General features: G+C 36.1%; 1 protein-coding gene across 1 annotated transcript in view; it reads left to right on the top strand.

The window, feature by feature from the left end:
* CUL3 (cullin 3) overlaps nt 1-18,920 on the top strand; it is a 92,706-nt gene extending 73,786 nt beyond the window's left edge. The window contains exons 11-16 of the mRNA XM_027588556.2: nt 2,049-2,173; nt 2,608-2,704; nt 4,149-4,283; nt 10,348-10,534; nt 13,278-13,423; nt 16,156-18,920. Of these exons, the coding sequence (XP_027444357.1) occupies nt 2,049-2,173; nt 2,608-2,704; nt 4,149-4,283; nt 10,348-10,534; nt 13,278-13,423; nt 16,156-16,287 (822 nt within the window). The 3' untranslated portion in view covers nt 16,288-18,920. The remainder of the gene's footprint in view (nt 1-2,048; nt 2,174-2,607; nt 2,705-4,148; nt 4,284-10,347; nt 10,535-13,277; nt 13,424-16,155) is intronic.
* Nucleotides 18,921-19,429: the final 509 nt, after the last annotated feature.

The raw sequence follows: 19,429 nt of genomic DNA, 5'->3' as shown, positions 1-19,429 counted from the left end.
CAGGCTTGCTATTACATTTCTGTTTATTTATATCGGCAAGTCATACCCTATTCCAGCAGACTTTTCTGATATCTCAGTCTCTGTATACTTGTCCCTGTCATGTACTGTCTTTGAATATAAGTTGAATGTCTTCAAAACACTGCTAAAAAAGCTATAGGAAGACGATTTAGAAACCAGTAAAGCAATAGTTCTTTGAGTTTCTTTGTTTTTTGTTTTTTTTTTCCCATTTAACAAATATCTAGCAAATAAAAGTGCTTTCCATGCCAAGCATTGTTTGGGCACTAGATAAAAAAGCAGAGAATGGAAGAGACTTCATTCCCTTCCATGATGGAACTTCCATTCTAATCTGGGAGACAGATGACAAATAAGATAAGCAAGCATATAGCACCTTAGCTGGTGATAGGTGATATATATGGAGGAAATCTATAGTGGCAAAGTGGTCAGGGAAGTCTTCCTTTAAAAACTGACGGTTTGAGGAAAGATTTGAAGATTAGGGAGCAAGCCATGTGAGTACATGGGAGAAAGGAGAAAAGACTTTATTGTCTTGGGTGGATTAAACCAAGTTGTGACACCATTACTGCCACTTGAAAATGCACCACTCCCACTGCCAACCTCTGGTCATCGTCTCAGAGTCTCTCCTGTGACCCTCTCTCCTCTAAGGCATCTAAGATTACTAATTCAACCTGTTTTTTTTGTGTTTTTTAGGATTTTCTTTCTTTTTTTCTTTCTTTTTCTTTTTTCTTTTCCTTTCCTTTCATTTTCCTTTTTCCTTTTTCCTTTCCTTTCCTTTCCTTGACAGAGAGAGAACATGAGCCAGGTGAGGGGCAGAGAGAGAAGCAGACTCCCCTCTGAGCAGGGAGCCCGAAGTGGGGCTTGATCTTGGACTCTGGGATCATGACCTGAGCCGAAGGCAGCCATTTAACCTTGACTGAGCCACTCAGGCTCCCCCACCGCGACCCCAGTTCAACTTCTTTAAAATTGAGTAGTCATTGGGCGCCTGGGTGGCTCAGTTGGTTAAGCGACTGCCTTCGGCTCAGGTCATGATCCTGGAGTCCTGGGATTGAGTCCCACATCGGGCTCCCTGCTCAGCAGGGAGTCTGCTTCTCCCTCTGACCCTTTCCCCTCTCATGCTCTCTCTCTATCTCATTCTCTCTCTCAAATAAATAAAATCTTTAAAGAAATAAAAATAAAATAAAATAAAATTGAGTAGTCATTTAGTAGATACTTGTGAAGAATCTGAGTGTGGCATATTCTTGATATTTATCAAGTTTAGCCCTCTCTTTTAAAAAATCTGCATCATGAATCCTCCAGGTTAGATAAATATGGAAAAATGGTTAGAACAAGCTGTGAATATCAATAATAAAGGTAATATTTCACCCTGAGGAATTCCTATTAATGTGCTTTCTAGTTTTCTTAAAAATTTATGTATAAAGAAGATAATATCTAACCATGACAGTAATGATAGCGTCTGTTTTGTAGAGGTGGTTATCCACTATCCAGCATCTGTAGAGTGCACTGTGTAGAACTGGATCTACAGTGTCCTATGCAGAGGTTGTTAAAATAAGAACTACATGTGAAAACATGAAAGTTTTGATCAATGTAGTTGAAATGTGAACAGGATTAGTAGAAATAGGTTAAGATGATAAAAATATTTAAAAGCTGAGATGTGAAAGATTAATATTCTTCAGATGAAAGATTTAGAGTTCTCTCTAAAATGATACTGATAGGGCCTGTTGACATTTTATCTGAAAAACCTTAAGGGCCAAAACTTCACTCCTCTCAGTGACACCAGTAAGACGTTGTTCGTGTACTAAGAACTCTCCTTTGGTCATTATTTTAAAATGGGCGTCTTAAGCAATAATTATAGATATTTGCCAGGATAGTTAAAATTTGGAAAACACTGATCTAATCTTTAAGAAGGTAAGTTTTATTTGCTGGATATTGGACATGGAGCTAACTACTTGGATAACTCTAACCCAGTGTCTATATGGAATGGAAAACAAATCCTAGTTAATTTGAGGGGGACATCTTTTTTATCTTCTACACAGGTATCTTTAGGTGGTGTTGATCTCACAGTCCGGGTGCTCACGACAGGTTATTGGCCCACTCAGTCAGCCACACCAAAGTGCAACATCCCACCAGCACCAAGACATGCTTTTGAGATATTCAGAAGGTAAACATAGATCAAACTTTGTGTTTGTAAGTACAAATAATTGTCCAAAGTTGAAATAAACTTGAGCAATAGTGTCCCTGATTAAGGATGAATCTACCTCATGTTCAAAAGGAAAAATTGTTCTTTATGCTTTTTAATATGTAAAAATGAGTTGCATAAACTCTTTGGAGAGGATTGTTTTCCGTGCTTAGGAGTGTAGTTTGCATTGTTGCTGTCTGCCTCTGGCTTAGAGCAAATTGATGACTGGGTTACTATGGAGAAAAGTGATCTTAGGAATAGTAGCAGCTGAGCGGCAGGCCAAGGGGCAAAGTATACTAATAGAAACTAACATTTCCCTTATACATAGATGCTTGTTAAGGGTTGTTATCCTGTAGTTTATAATTCCAAATGTGTAAATTACATGATTTTCTAAAACCTGGTTTGATTTGCTAAAGGTTTTACTTAGCCAAACACAGCGGTCGACAGCTTACACTCCAGCATCATATGGGTTCTGCAGATCTCAATGCCACATTTTATGGACCAGTTAAAAAGGTAAATATTGATAGTTTGGGAACATACTTACATTAAGTAATTTAAAGTTAGTTTATAGAATTGATTTCTCATTTTTGTTGACCTGGGTAAATTATGTATTTCTCTTATTTTTCCTACTCAGTTAAAATACTCAAAAAGGGAAACTGGCTTTAGCTTCTATTCTCTCAGTTGCTAGCTTCATTGGACAGTATGAAGACCCTATCCAGTAGCCTAGCCTTCCTTCAGGCATATATAATAAGACAGGATTGCATAAGATAATAAAATGTCAATTGATTAGAGAGCATACGAAGCTGTGAGTCCCTTTTCAAAATTCTCAGTCTTTTATAATCCTTATTTCCAGTAGATCAAAACCAGGAAAATTAACACAAGATCTTGTGAGATACACAAAATATTAATAAAGTGATTAAAATTAGCAAGGCACTAGTGAATTGCCTTCGTTTAAAAAATGTAATTTCTTTCTTATATTGAAAATTGTGAGGTTTAGACTAATCATTTACTTTCATTGCTTGGGTGTAAATCAAATCAAAGTCATTTGCCTTCAAATAGAAAAATAATAAAAAGCTTTTAGAGAAATGTTAAGGAAAAATATCCAGGTTGTTATTTAGGCAGCAAATAAAAGTTTTATATTTTAATAATAGTGCTACTGGTTTCATATGTCACTGTTGTAACACTTTTTTTTTAATATTGTCAATGTCTACACATACTCTGATTTTTATATTTAATTGAAATGGGAAGTATTCTTTACAATTCATTTACTTGAATAATGTTTGATACTATTATATATTTGAGTGTAGTGGGAAAGGTAAGGATATTAAAAACTCGGCTTTTAATTGCTTTTTGTTTTAGAGTGGATTTTTTCCTAAATATTCATGTTTTCTTTCAGAGTTTTATTAAACAGATCAGTGGGTTTTAAAAACAGTTCATATGTTAATTACTGAAGACTTAAATTTCTATTTTGTACTTAAGTCACAGAGCAGGAACAGGCCTAAGGATGGCAGAGATTTTTCCCTCCATCCTGTGCTGTTATTTGATCTCTTGCTGTGATCAGACCACACAGAAGGAAACCCCTGCTACTTTTGGGAGCTTGTAAAATGACAGTGTTGTCTTTTAAGTCCATTATCCCATTGTGTACTGTTAAAATAATTTTAGCTATAACTATAAGGCATTGTTGATTCATTATTTGCTCAGATACATTAAAATGTTCATAATGGGGAAAAAAGGACAGTCCTTAAGTAATGACTTAGCGTGCCTGTGTGTAGGTGTGTACACAGACCCATACACAGACCCATGTTTTAAGTGACAATTGCCTTTTTATGTAGGAATAAGTTATGTAGTTTTGCTAAGTGGAGAGTTGGATATTACAGTGCTTGTCTTTGAAAAGCATACAGTTAAAGTTATCAGGAGATAATTTTATCTTGCTTATATTTCTTAAAAAATGAAACAGGAAGATGGATCCGAAGTTGGTGTTGGAGGGGCACAAGTAACTGGCTCTAATACACGGAAGCACATATTGCAGGTCTCCACTTTCCAGATGACCATATTAATGCTCTTTAATAATAGAGAAAAATACACGTTTGAGGTATGGGTTGATTATATAAATTTTAAGCATTTGTATTGTTTCTGATTCTCACCTGTTACTGGAGTCTTTCTTATTTGAGTAACCTTTAAAGTTATTATTTGAGTACTATTATTGTTGTTGTTATTAAGTAACCTTTGAGTACCATTAGAGAAAACAGCATAAAACTGGGCTATGGAACTGTGTGAACACCATACACATATTGGGTCACATTTCATTTAGTTTGTTAAAAATCAACTTTATTGAAGCAAAAGTTTTACATGATAAAACATGTCCCATCTAAGTGCATAATTTGATGAGTTTTAACAGCTCTGTGAACCTGTTTAAATGCCATCACAATCAAGGTACAGAATATTCCCCCCTAAATTTTTATCTTCCTTTACATTCAGTTCCCTCCCCTTGCCCTCAGACTGCTGGTGATTCGCTTTATATCGCTGTAGATTAGTTTTGCCTTACTAGAATTTCAGATAGTTGGAATCCTAGAATATGTGTTGCTGTTGTCCGATTTCTCTCACATACCACGTATTTTTGAGATTCACCCTGTCAGTGTGTGTATAGTTTCAGTAGTTCATTCCTTTTTATTGCTGAGTTATACTCATATATATGGATTTACAACGTTTTCTTTACCCATTCACCTATTGATGGGCTTTTGGGTTGTTCCCAGATTTAGGCTGTTAGGAATAGAGATACGTTGAACTTCTTAAGAGACCCAGACTGTGTCCCAAAGTGCTGTGCTATTTTACATTCCTGCCAGCAGTGTAGGAGAGTTACAGTTGCCCCACATCCTCTACAAAATTTAGTAGTCTTTTAATTTTAACTGTTTAACTTGGTGTGTGTCATTTTATCTCATTGTGGATTTGATTTGCCTTTCCTTGACTGTAAAGATGTTGAGCATCCTTTCTGTGTTCCTTTGCCACTTATATGTCTTGTTTGGTGAAGTGTCTGTTCCTATCTTTATTGGGTTGTTTAAAAGCTTTTTATAAATTTTGGATACAAATCCTTTGTCAGACCTATGTGCTGTGAATATTTTCGGTCTGTCATTTGCCTTTCCATTTTCCTTAAATGACATTTTTTTGAAGAGCAGAAATTTTCAATATTAAAAAAATCGAGTTGCCATTTCTTCCCTTTTGTAGCTCATGCCTTTGATACCCTAGCTCTAAGAAATTATTGGTTACCCTGAGGTCGCAAAGATTTTCTTCTGATTTTATTCTAAGTGGCTTTTTAGTTTTAGCTTTCACATTTAGGTCTATGATCAGTTTCAGGTTAATTTTTTTATGTGGTTAAGAGTAAGGATTAAGAATTATTTCCCCTCCTTGGGGTGGCTGGCTGGCTCAGTCATTAGAACATATGACTGGATCTCAGAGTCATGAGTTCGAGCCCCATGTTGGGGGTAGAGTTTACTTTAAAAAAATTAAAAATAAAGATTTATTTCCCCCCACACACAGATAGTCAATTGTTCATTCCATCATCATTTGTCAAAAAGATTATTCTTTTCCCTTTAAATTACCTTGGCACCTTTATGAAAAAAATCAGTTGACCGTATATGTATGGGTCTGTGTCTACACTCTGAGCTATTTCATTGATTTCTACGTCTATCCTTAGGCTAGTTTTACACTACCTTGATAGTGTCAAATTTCCTTTTGTATACCCATCTTTTTTTTCTTTCCTCCTTTAAGTCCTTTGATTACATTAAATTCATTTGGTCTTTTCCCTTACCTTTAATTGGGTACATTGGACTTGAAATAAAGATCATGAGATTCTTAAGTTTAAATTTAAGATAAAGAATTAATACTTTGAACAGCTGTAAAATTACTGCCATATTTATACTTAGTTGAAAGTCCGTTTTCAGATACAGGTGAACATAGAAATAAGTTAAAGTTTGAAATTTAGAGTAAAATTAAATTGTAGGCCTATTTTAATACCTACCTCTATACTTCCATTTATGTAATAGATATAATTAAGAAATGAACATTTTTATGTGATACACCTCAAGGAAATGTTTTGAAACCCAGGTGTTTTAGGTCAGTGACTAAGTCAAGAGATTTTGCTCTTACCTGTTTCCAGATATGTCTTACCTAGGGAGTAACCTTAATTGTCAAGCACAAGTTATATGTGATTTAGTCCCAAGGATATTGATTAAGCAAGTATTGAGTACTCTCCTGAAGTTGTAAGCCTCTTCACACAGAGGTGGAATTAAATCATCTCTAACAGCTTGAATGTTTTAATCTGCAGCTGCCATGGGTAATATATTTTAAGCAAAATAAACTGCTTGATAAATGCTAATGTTGGTTTTCAGAGTCCTCCTTTGTAAAGACCTGGTGAAAATAATGGGAGAAACAAAAACATAATCTAATTTTCTAAAGCTGTTGTTAGAATTACTAGTAATTGTAGTGGTTCAGGCTTACTTTTCCCTTTCCCCACCAGCTTGGGATCACTAAGGCTAATGAGCATCATTACGTAGAGGGTAAAATTAAGCAGAAAATTCCTCTAATATTTCACATTTTAGCTAAGTCACAAACCAGATGCCTCAGTGTAAATGGCATATGTAGGATGCTCTTCCTGTGGCTCCCAAAGCCTTCTGGCTGCTTGCATCTTGAACCAGGGGCATTGTGAGAAGGCACTTCAAGTTGGTACTCATACCATGTATTTCATTGTACTCTGCTGTGTAAGTTGTTATTAGCTGGCTCTTTTACAGAAATCATCTCCACAAATTGGAGAAGATAGTTAAAAGTATTTAATACTTTTTAAAAGGAAGCTGATTACTTCAACATTGTTTATGAGTTCAGTAAAATGGTGTATTACTTATTTAATGCTACATAACACATCTTAAAACCTACGGGTTAAAACAACCACTAACAATTTATTCTCTCTCCTGGTTTCTGTGGGTTAAAGATTTAGGTGGGGCTTGGTTGGGTAGTTTTGGCTCAGAGTTTCTCATGAGGTCGTGAAGATGTCAGCTGGGGCATCAGGCATCTAATGTTTGTCTGGGGCTGGAAAACACACTTCTAAGCTATTGGTATACTCTTCCTTCCACAGGGCTGACAAGTTCATTTCGCCTGTTGATAAAGAGGTCTTAGTTTCTCTTCACATGGGCCTTAACCACATGATTGTCCTTGCGTCCTGGTGGCTAATTCTCCTCCCTAAAGCAAGCCATCCAAGAGACCCAGGCAGAACCTGAAGTGCCTTTATGACCTAGCCTTAGAAGTCACATATTGTCACTTTCGGATTTTCTTGATCACCCAAGTCAGCCCTGATACGGTGAGGGGATCACACAGGGGTAAAACATACCAGGATCATTACAGGCCATTTTGGAAGCTGCCTGCAAAAGGTGGCATTTATTCATAGTGTCACATTCATCCACAGTAGTAGCTTTTTCCTTTTTTTATGTATTTCTTTAATTAAAAGAAGTTTGTATTATTTAAAACAGCTAAAATCAGGACAGAGTGGTAGTCTATAGCTTGGGTTGTTATTAACTAGCATTTGGTTTTTGAAAGAGATACGGGTATTAATACATATTTTTCTGAATGTTCTTTATTATAGTTCTTAAATTTTTCTGAGGAAGAGTCTGAAGTATAAAAACTAATTATGGACAATAGCAAAATTAATGTCAGGCAGTAGAATAAGAAAGTGATCAAACAACAGTGATAATTGATATTTCATTAAGTTACAACAATCATTAGTGACGTAATTTCACATCATATAAAGGAAAATGGTTGGAAGTACAAGGTGAAATAGACAATTCACAATCATAGAAGTCCCTCACAGATGTACTGACTGACCAAACAATAAAAAAGAAGATATAGAAGATTTCATAATTAGCAAATTAAAATTGAAGGCTTTACAGAGAACTTTGAACTCAGAAACAAAATACCCAGATTGCTCTTGGGAAATATCTGAGGCTGGCATAACCTTACTACTAAAAGTGAACAAGGAGACTACAAAAATGAAAAAGCTATAGGTTATTCAACGTTAAATGCACAAATCTTAAATAAAATATTAGCATGTCCTATTCAGCAGTGTATTGAAAGAATGATTCAGTGTGTCCAAATAGGATTTATTCCTTTAATACAAAGAGGAAATTTGTTAATATAGTTAAGATTTTACTATATAATAAGTTAACTGACCACATGCTGTCTTGCCACACATTTCAAGAAGACCAATTAATGATTTCTACAGATGTACAAAAAGCATTTGTAGAAGTCAGTCTTCGTTTCATATTTCCAGGATATATGGGGAACCCTTAACCACCTAACAATAGAATGAAATGCCTTTATTGTCATATGGATATATCTCATGAGAGACCTAAGCAAGCAGTAGTTAGTAGTAAAATATTAGACCCCTTCCCATTAAAGTTAGGAACAAGCTTTAGGATATCTGCCCTTATTACTGTTAACTCAGTATTGTTTTATAAGTCCTAACTAACCAAGAAAAAAAAAAAGTTTTATAAAATATCTGGAGTTGACAAAATTTGTAGACAGTGTGTAATCATCTGAGAACATTGAGGAGAGTTCATTTGAAAAATCAACTTTTCTATAAATCAGAGTTAATCAGAAAATGAGATGAGGAAAGTTATATTCTAAATAAGAATCATAATCTCCCTAGGCATCGTTCTAACAAGAGAGGTAGAAGACTTCCAGCAAAAGGGCAATAAAAGCAAAAGAATATGAAAGGGCAAATGTGCCCAGATAGGAAATTACATGTTATAGAGGAGGTATTCCATTTATGTTTAACATTAATACCACTGTCTGAATGGCCATGTTCGTGTACATACATTTGTATTGGTATTCCTGTGTGTGTATGTAGATATGTAGGAAAAGTCATAAAGAATGCACACCGAATTGCAATAGTCACCTCCGGGAATGATCTGTAATTGTAAAATATCACCTAAGAAGGTATTTCTCGTTCTTTGAATATGATTAAGCAATAGCATATGTAAATAAGTCACCTTTAGCATGTACATTAATAATTATAATCAACATTCTAATAACAGCACCTATTTAACTTGCTGGAATTAACATTTATAGCATTTGAAATGGCTAACATAGGTAGACATACAGAGATCATTTGAGGCGAAGGACTGCCTCATCATCACTAAATTCACATTTCTCTCAATCCTCACTTACCTGACAGTCCTTTAGAGCAACTTGAGCTTTTGCTCAGATTTGTGAGAGAGAGAATGACTCTCCAGATCAGTTACATAATCAATGTCCCCATCTTCATGCCCATTCTTCCTGAGCTGCTTTTGAGAAAGAAATAGCTCTGGATAGTAAATCAGAGTGATATATCCTACTGTGAAGACTTTGTGGCATCATACATCCCTGTAGACGTGTAGGAACTAAATCATATACGTGTGCAATTCTCATAATGTCCTATGGACCTAAGAGGCACATAATGAACCAAAAAATTACACATTCATTCTTTACCATACTGCTTTTTTTTCAGTATTACATTTTATTCATACCATGATATGTTGCAAAAATTATCACCTGCACTTCAAAACAGATTTCTTAACTGTTTTTCATGTTTTTCTAGAATTATCAGGTTTTAACTTTTTTTTCATTTGGTCAAAGAGGCAGTAAATACAGTCAGCTTGGATTATAAATTTTGATTGTATGATAGAAGGCCTTAGCTCAGGCTCACTTTGCTGCTTTCTATGAAGGAAGTTGCTGAGCAGAAGTGTGGATCAACTTGGGAGGAAGATTGTAGAGTATTTCTAAAATTAGCAGTCCTATGTTGGTTAACACTTTATTTTTACCTAAATATTAAAGCAGGTCAGTAATAATCTCTGCTGGATGACATTTTTAGACCAGGCCCTGTATCTTCTGAAACAAAAGTACATGTCTTTTCAATGTTTTGTAATTTGAATCACCTTTTTCTCTATAGTTTCTCCCAATAAGTGAGATTTTAGGGAAGGGTCCTAATTCTTTGTTGTAAAGGGAGTTCTTTGTTGTAAATTATCTCTTTAATACCTCTCTCTAACTCCTTCCTGCTTGGTCAGGTTTTTACTAATTAACTAATATGTAATCTTTCAGAAAGTCTTAATTATGTCAATCTGACGGAATTTCAGGAAATTCAACAAGAGACGGATATCCCTGAAAGAGAACTTGTTAGAGCTCTGCAGTCCCTCGCCTGTGGTAAACCAACACAGCGGGTTCTTACAAAAGAGCCCAAGTCCAAGGAAATAGAAAACGGCCACATATTCACAGTTAATGATCAGTTCACATCCAAACTACACAGAGTCAAGATTCAAACAGGTATCTGGAATTATATGTTTCCTCTTAGAAAAATGATACTTTTTCCTCTAAAGAAATTACTATCTGTTGGATTTCTGTCTTTGAAAAAAATAATGCTTGGGGTGCCGGGGTGGCAAGTGTGTGTGTGTGTATATAGTACTTTAAATCTAATTAAAATAGGAATATAGTTATATATGATAAGGAATTCAACTAGATGATCTCTTAAAGTTCTTTTCAGCTATAAAATTCTGGAAAGAAATAACCTTTTCATTTTGAAATAATTACTTAGATTATCATGACTCTTAAAAATGTTTTGTATACATTAAAATTTTCTCTCTGGTGATAAGTATTGTGACCACACAGGTTTTCTTAAGTTGTCAAAATACATCCTTGGCTTTTGGCTCATAATCAAAGATTCAGAGACTCTGTCCTTACCTAATTCTGCCTTTACTATAGTCAGTAATAGAAGTTCAAACAAAGAAGTTAAAAGTATTACTCAAATAACAAAACCTTTGAAAAGAATGAGATTTGTTGTGATCCACAGCAGTTTCCATAGTTCACAGTCCTCCCCACCACCACCAGTCACGTTTCCCTTGCCCTTTCCTTTTCCCTGATACAGCTAGATACATACGTACCCCATTGCACAAGCAAATGCCTCTCTTACCTTCTTCTTAAGGGAAGGGTATGGTATGAGGTTCTGGGAGTGAGCTCCTGCCCTCACATTTTAAAAAACATAGTTCAGTGTGTATCACCACAGTCTTCCCATTTATCTTGGAAAATACCTCTTTAGGTGGCCAAATCCTACAGAACGAAATAGATTGTTTTAAAAAATTATTTCTTCAACTTTTTATTTTAAATATTTTCAAATCCATAGAAAAAGAAAAATACCATAGTGGACGAAGGTATATGGCCATCACCAGTATTTTGAGTCATTAAACTTCCTGCCCCATTTGCTCTGGTGCCTTTGACCCCACCCTCCCCCTCTCCCTCCATATATGTATATATTTGCTACAGTATTTTAAATTAATCAGCAAACATCACACTTCTCCCCACCCCAAAATAGACTAATAAAGTTTTTTGTTTTTTTTTTTTTTTTAAGATTTTATTTACTTGTCAGAGAGTGAGAGAGGGAACACAAGCAGGGGGAGTGAGAGGGAGAATCAGGCTTCCGGCTGAGCAGGGAGCCTGATGCGGGGCTAGAACCTAGGACCCTGGGATCATGACCTGAGCCAAAGGCAGACGCTTAACGACTGAGCCACCCAGGCGCCCCTAGACTAAGATATTTTCTAACGTAATTGTAGTACTGTATCACACCCAAGAAAATTAATAATTCCAAACATTTATTTGTATAAATATTTGTGTACCACCCATATTTATTTGTCCACAGTTGTCTCAGAAATGCCTTTCAGGGGCACTTGGGTGGCTCAGTTGGTTAAGCATCTAACTCTTGATTTCAGCTCAAGTCATGATCTCATGGTCATGGGATCAGGCCCTGAGTTGGGCTCTGCTCTCAGTGGGGAGTCTGCTTGAGATTCTCTCTTCTCCCTCCCCGCCGCCGTACTCGCTCACACTCTCGCTCTCTCTTTAAGATAAATAAATCTTTAAAAAAAAATGTCTTTCATACCTTTTTAAATCCAGGATTCAATCATGGTTTCCCCATTACATTGATTTTTATGTCTTTTTAGTTTCTATTTACTTTAAACCAGTACCCCCCCTTTTTTTAATGACATTGACTTTTTTGAGGAAAAGCATTATTCTTTTTTAGTAGGTCATCTTAATCTAATTTTACTCTTTTTTGTTAAGATCTTGATTATCTTTAATTTGGGAAAAGATACTGAAAATAGAATTCTTAACCAAGGGGTTCTAATTAGAAACAGCTGAATGGATATGCACACCAGAATGATGTTCTACTAAATTGTACAGTCTGCTTTCTTGTGGGTGTGTCCGTGCGTAAGTCGGCAATGTCTTAATGTGCTTCTTTGTAGTTTTCCAGTTTCTGCCTCCAGAAATTTCATCTCTGTCTCTCATTGATGACCAAATAAATGAAAAATCAGTTGCCATTTTTCTTTGTTTCTTCAATTAGAGCAGAGTTGTAAGAGAAAGGGACTTCTATATTTATTCCCTGAGCAATTGCCTTGAAGATGGTAGGGAACAACAGAATAAGACTTCTCTTCTCCAAAAGGTTGGAATAGAGTGTGCATTAGTGATAATGAGATTGTGACTGAAAGTAATAAGATATATGATAAATTTTTAGGTAGTCTGTGACAGGTACAAATAAATTACTTGCTCCTTTAACTGACATCCCGGTGGTACTTTCTGTTTATTGAGCTAACTACATCTTAGCAACACATAATTCTATCCTCCTCTTAAAATATCTTAGCGTGATGTTAGTAAAATACTAGTTGGCCCTGTAATGAAAATTATCTACTGGTAATTTTACTACTAAATATATCCAGCTACCATTTTTCTTCCAGGAGAGGAATCCTTGTATTTTATAAAAATAAAATGGGCTTTATTATCTCTATAAAATTAAATCCCTAATATTTAAAAGGAATAAGTTAGAATTGCAAGATGTTTAGATCCATGATTGTTAATTATTTAAATATTTGTTAAAATAAATGTTGAATTAGGCACCTTTTGAATGTTTACTTGAATTAATCTGTGTGTATACTCAGGTTGAAATTGGTTTTTCTATGTGGATAATACTAAATTGTTTGTTTATAAATTGCGTGGTAATTACATGGTAAGTGTCTTTTTCTTTTAGTTGCTGCCAAACAAGGTGAATCTGACCCAGAAAGGAAAGAAACGAGGCAGAAAGTGGATGACGACAGAAAACATGAGATCGAAGCTGCTATCGTGCGGATAATGAAATCCAGAAAGAAGATGCAGCACAATGTATTAGTAGCAGAGGTGAGAGTGCTTCAAGACTAGATTAATGTAGGAAAAGCAAAATAATATTAACAGTTCAAATTTAGGAAATCACTATATTCAAGGTGTTTAAGATATAATTTTAAAATCAGGAAACCAGGGTCAGGTAACACTTACTGTTCAAAGTATGGCACTTACTTGATAATTAAACACGGCAGGACATCCAAATATGTGCACATTTTAAGAACTAATATATTTGTAATAAAAAATAATAGAATAATGCCACATGAAGAACAAAAATTTTCCCTGCTACTTAATATTTTTGTGTTAAACAAGCTACCTTTATTTCTAAAAATAAGTGTTGCCATTGAAATAGGTAAGAAATGATTAGGGCTGAATAAAGTATTGGTAGAGGATAGAGAGCTAAGTGAAGACGAATGGGAAGTCAAATGGGCAGGACTTACTGACTGGTCATGGGACACAAGGGGAGTCAAGGACCGTAGGTTTCTGGCTCGGAGGCTAAGTGGAGGGAGGGAGGGGCAGCGTGCTGCTGTGTTCTGCATTAGTGGTATCCTGTACAAGCTGACTTTACATCAAATGGCAGAGGAAGAGAATTATGTGAGGGGTTGGTCAGTCATTGCAAAACTCACGACATGTTGGCAGTTAGGTAACTCATTACTTTTCCCAGCCATTTTCATGGCTCTGGTAGAGTGACAATGACAGCAGTGCCTCGAGAAGGAAGTGGAGCTGAAAGCACCAAGAAAGGGCCTTGTCCTTTGGGACTGAGTGTTAAGTTGAGGTGTCCTGGATTTTGTTTTTCTGATGGGAAGATATTCAGCATGTTTATATCCTAGGAATAAAGAAGGAATACTTGAAAGAAAATGGGGTGAGAGGACTTGACAGGTGAGAGGACTGTGTGGGGAACACGGGTGGGTGGTGGACGTGTTGACAGAGATCGTACTGACTGTGCCTCTCTCGAGAACCCAGGGCAGGGTGCAGGGGCTGTACTAAACAAGGGTGGATACAAGTGTGAATAAATGTCTATGTGCAAGGTGATGGGAGTGTGAGGAATTGCAGACTGAAACAGGATGTGAGGTGATGGTGCTCGGGAACTTGCTGAACTCGAACACAGTAAATTTGTGTTATCAGTGTATACCAGAGATTGGCAGACTTTTTTTTTAATGGCCAGTTGCAGTGTGAAAGCAGCCACCGATAACAAAGGAGTGTGGCTGTGTTCCAGTTAAGGATTTACAGAATAGGCTGCGGGGCTGTGTTTGGCCTGTGGGCAGTCTCCTCGTCTGCCCCAAAGGTGTAAAACGACAACTTTACTCAGCAAGGAACTGTGTAGTAGATTTTGAATGATGTAGTAAATGTGGAGCCAGATGTTCGTTGAAGAGAACCAAAGGAATCTGGGAGTTGAGGGTACTGTTGAGAGTGTAGCTAAAAGTGATCTTGCATGCAGTCTGGACCCCACCAAGGACGTAAGGTCAAAAGAAGTTGTTAGTAGCTTAGAAGAAGGGTCAGAGGATGAGACATCTCACCTGGGTTGAGAACAAGTTTGTTGATACTGGAGCGATAATACTAGAAGGGAGATAGATTGTAGCTGGAGGCAGAAGTACTGAAGTTCAGATTTCAAAGAATTGTCAATCCATTGTGGCCTTGGGAAGTGAACTCCAACAGGAGTAAAAGGAAAACTGGCTTGTGGATGGATGGGTGTTCTGCAAGAGAGGCAAGGGCGGATCAGTGGGGAGAGCATGAACTTTGGGGGCAGAAAGGTTTAGATTCTCATCTCTGACTGCTGGCTGTGTTTACTTTTAGTGCACATCAGTCTTCCTGTCTGGCTATTTTCCTCATTTGTAAAAGGAAACAACCTATTTCGCAGGATTAAGAACATAAATAAATTAATATATACAGAGGGACTGATACACAGAGCACAGTCAGACTTTGCTGCCGCTGTAGTTACATTTTATTTTTACCAATATCACAGTACCTAGCATCCTGACAGCAGCTGGAGGAAAGAATGACAGCAGTGGCACTTTTACCAGGACCAGGCAGCATCATTAATTCATTTAGCATATGCAGTGACTTGATGACATTCATTTACTTTCCCAGGGGCCCAGTACTTGTAAATGGGAGAGCTGGGATTTGAATCTAGGTACTCTGGGGTCCGGAGTCTGTGCTCTTTTTATTTTAAGATTTTATTTATTTATTTGAGAGAGAGCACATGAGAGGGAGGAGGGTCAGAGGGAGAAGCCGACTCCGCTGAGCAGGGAGACTGATTTGGGACCTGATCTTGGAACTCCAGGATCCTGACCTGAGCTGCAGGCAGTCTCTCAACCGACTGAGTCACCCAGACGCCCCGAGAGTCTGTGCTCTTAAATACATTATGCTTCCTAAATTCTATGAATTGGGAGAGTAACCCAGAAGTTAGTAGATTTAGACCATCAAAATGGTTAAACCATAATTTGCATGAATGAATATTCATGCTAATATATTCCAGTTAATTCAACTACTAACCCAATTCAGCACCCATATTCTCATGTGAAGGAGGCATGTTCTAACCCATGTAGAAAATGTATATTACATTTTCAAATAAAACCCTTTTTAATTTTAAAGTTAATTAGTTTGGTAATCAAATTACTAGAGTTTGAGCTCAGTCTTAAAATGACACGTCAGTTCTTTTCAAAGATAAGAATTTTTGTGTGTTTATATGGAAATGTTACACATTTAAAAAATTTTCTGGTAGGAATTAGTTTTTTTACTTTCTCTTTTAGGTAACTCAGCAGTTGAAGGCTCGATTCTTACCAAGTCCAGTTGTTATTAAGAAACGTATTGAAGGACTTATTGAGAGAGAATATTTGGCACGAACACCTGAGGATCGCAAAGTATACACATATGTAGCATAAAATGCGTTCAGAAATTTGATTTATTCTTGGACTGTACTCTTCCGCATGGACTGAGAAGTTCTTTTAAATCATTAAATATTAAGACGACCATCTCTTCTATTAAATTACAATACATGTTCTAGGCCATTCAGATCAAGCCTTTACTCCCTTTGAGAGTTTTCAACATCAATTGATTGAGCTTCAGGCTTTACAACGTTTATCCCTGTAGAGATCATCTTTACAGTTCCTCGGGAAAATGTGAATGTGCCGCGTTTTGTTTTCAATACTGTATGAAAACAGGAAAAAATAAAACAAAAATTTAGAAAATACAGCTCATTAAAATAAAATTGTTGGATTTCATTTCCCCAGGTCTTCAGTGTTGATGTAAATGTGTTTTTGTAGTGTTGCTTAGCACTTTGCGCATTGTATAAGTTGGGTAACAAAAATGGTAAAAGAAATGACAGTTCCCAGTTATCTTGCTCTGCTTAAGACACTTCTTTAGCTAGTCTTGTTTAATTTAAAGGTTTGATAAATATACAAAGACCCAAGCATACATTTGAGCATGCTTTATTCTACCACTTGCACTTACTAATCTTCTAGCCTTATGACCAGGAACCTTTATTTTGGGCTCTATACACTCCCTGATTTGGTTTTCCCCTATTGTATTTCGAGATTTCCCAAATTAAGTCCTAATGATTAGGTTTTGTTCTACGTTATCTCTAGAGAGAGAAAATATTTTAGTATGTATAAATTGTACAATAATTTTTTGCTGTTGTACTCACTGCTAATAGTGGATTGTATAGGGCAGTGTTTTTATTTCATTTATTGTAGACAAAAATAAATGATTTAGTATACACACACCCACTAATTCAAGTATGTCAGAGCACAAAGTTGGCAGCTGGTTGTATTTAATTCAGACCCTTTGAAAAGCACATACAGCCGATACTTTGTTTATAAATATCTTAGGTTGCCCCTCTCTTAAATATATATTTTGGTGAAGCTGGGGTGCACTGTTAATTTTCTGTTTGAAATGCATTTTAAAGATGCAATAAATATGATTACCTTGATATTTTTTAACGAGATCTTCAGTTCTTGCAGCTGTGTTTTGGGAAGTGATTAAGCAATATTTTTCAAACCTGATGATTCTTGGGTATTTAGCTGTTGTCCTCCAAAGACTCACCGTTTCATGTGTTCAAAGAAGTACTTTGTGCTGAAGATTCACGTCAGTTATCCTGTGCTTCCAACTTTCACCAATGTGTTTTACATGATTGATCCACCAAGGATTATAGTTTGCTTTAACTTCAGGGTATTTTTATCTTCAATTATATTTAATTTTGTTTCATAAGACAGTGTTTCAGCCATGTAATTGGGGCAAACCACTATAGGTTTATGTTGGATAGAAAAGTGAAGTGTTACTAATGAGTTGGAATAACCAACTCTTGGTTGATTATCAGTCCTGTTGATACATATATTAGAATGTATGTCTCAGAAGATGGTTTCTGTTTAAATTTATGGTCAAGTTACAACTGAATTCTAATATGGATTAAAAACCACATCAGTATTTTCCCCCGTGCGTCTCTTGGGTTATAATTTTCCTCTTAGACTTGGCAGATAGGCTCCTACTGCATTTAATTTTGTCTCCATTTGTACTGTAGAATTATAAGCCTTACGCTCTTAATCTCCACATTTTCCACTTTGACGTGATGCAATTTAAGATGCAGGTGAAAACTATCATGAACATTACTCTCAGGATACTCTTACCATACTTGAGCGCTAGTAGGGCAGGTGTAGAATGGAAAGCCGAAGGGTTCCACTCTCTGATTTTTACATAATTGGGATTTCTGTAATGGGAGGGTGTTTGTCTACGGGAAGATACTGGTACTTTAGGTGGCACAGTTGTGTTGCTCTCAATCCCCAGTTAAATAATTATGACACCTTGGGAAATAGAACAACTCAGATTGTCGAGTTAATAAACATGAAAGGTGTAAAAATTTCATGAAATCTCAGTAAACGCAAATTTAAGTGCTACTTTAAACCACTAAAAGTAAAGTTAAATTTATGTTTTGTCTCAAGTGTGGTTGTACAAATCAAATCTAGATCCAGAGCTTGGAGATGCTTCTTAGTTTGGAGGCACAGGTTTCATACTTATGCTTCCAAGTGCTTATACATATATTGAAACACATTTCTGAACTGCAGTTGAGTTGAATGGCCAGAGAATGATACTGCCTTGAAAAACAAAACTGGGTCACCTAACACAGTTATATGTTTTAGCTCTTTTTAAGTATTATTGTAGCTCACAAAGCTCATAATGGTACATGTTGACATCGCTTTCTTTTCAGCAAGAGGTCATTCGTGCTGTTTATCTCAGTTTTTTAATGTCTTAATTTCAAAGAATAATACATCCTAATCATTTAATCCTGTTGATGTGAATAAATTTTGATGACTTGAAGAATTTTGAGGGTGGACACATAGTTTTCTAACTGCAAACATGATGTAATCTTTGTTCACTTGTTAAGTTGTAATTCTCTGCTATCATTTTCAAATCCAGGACAGTTTTATTTTGAATTGTTATATAGTTATATTATTTAAAGATTGAAAATTCATTGCAGTTAGGGAACACAGCCTCACAAAATAAAATGTGGTTGTGAATACAAGGATTCTTTATGTCAGTGAATTTTAAAAGGGGATGGGGAAGGGTTGCATGTCTCTCTAAAGGCTGTATTAGAATCACTTGTGTAGCATTGTATACCTAGACATGTACCACTCCCAAAACCCCAGGATGCTGATAGACCTTCTCGGTAAGAATCCTTGTTCTAGTAAAGCATCGTTGTTCCATTCCCCCAGTGTGTATGTAAGGTATCAAGAAGGGCTTTAGAAGGAGACAGCCAGTAAGTGATCTTAAGATTATGCCTCCATCCCCAGAAAACTAGTACATTGGCATCATCTCGGGCTTCTAAATACTATTTAGTTCCTCAATTTGGAAAATAATTTCAAAATGTTAAATCCAGATGATGCTATTTTTGTTAACAGTTTTAGATACTTATTTTGAATAACTGAGTAGATTCAGGGTTTTACTTTTGCCGATCTACTGTAACTTGTCTCGTTTTATAGCCTAATTTTATATAAGCTATCTGATATTTACTGTTAGATTGTCTCCATTTGG

Source organism: Zalophus californianus, chromosome 3 (genome assembly GCF_009762305.2).
Source record: "Zalophus californianus isolate mZalCal1 chromosome 3, mZalCal1.pri.v2, whole genome shotgun sequence".
In the NCBI taxonomy this organism is placed as follows: Eukaryota; Metazoa; Chordata; class Mammalia; order Carnivora; family Otariidae; genus Zalophus; species Zalophus californianus.
This window is presented reverse-complemented; position numbering and strand designations above follow the sequence as displayed.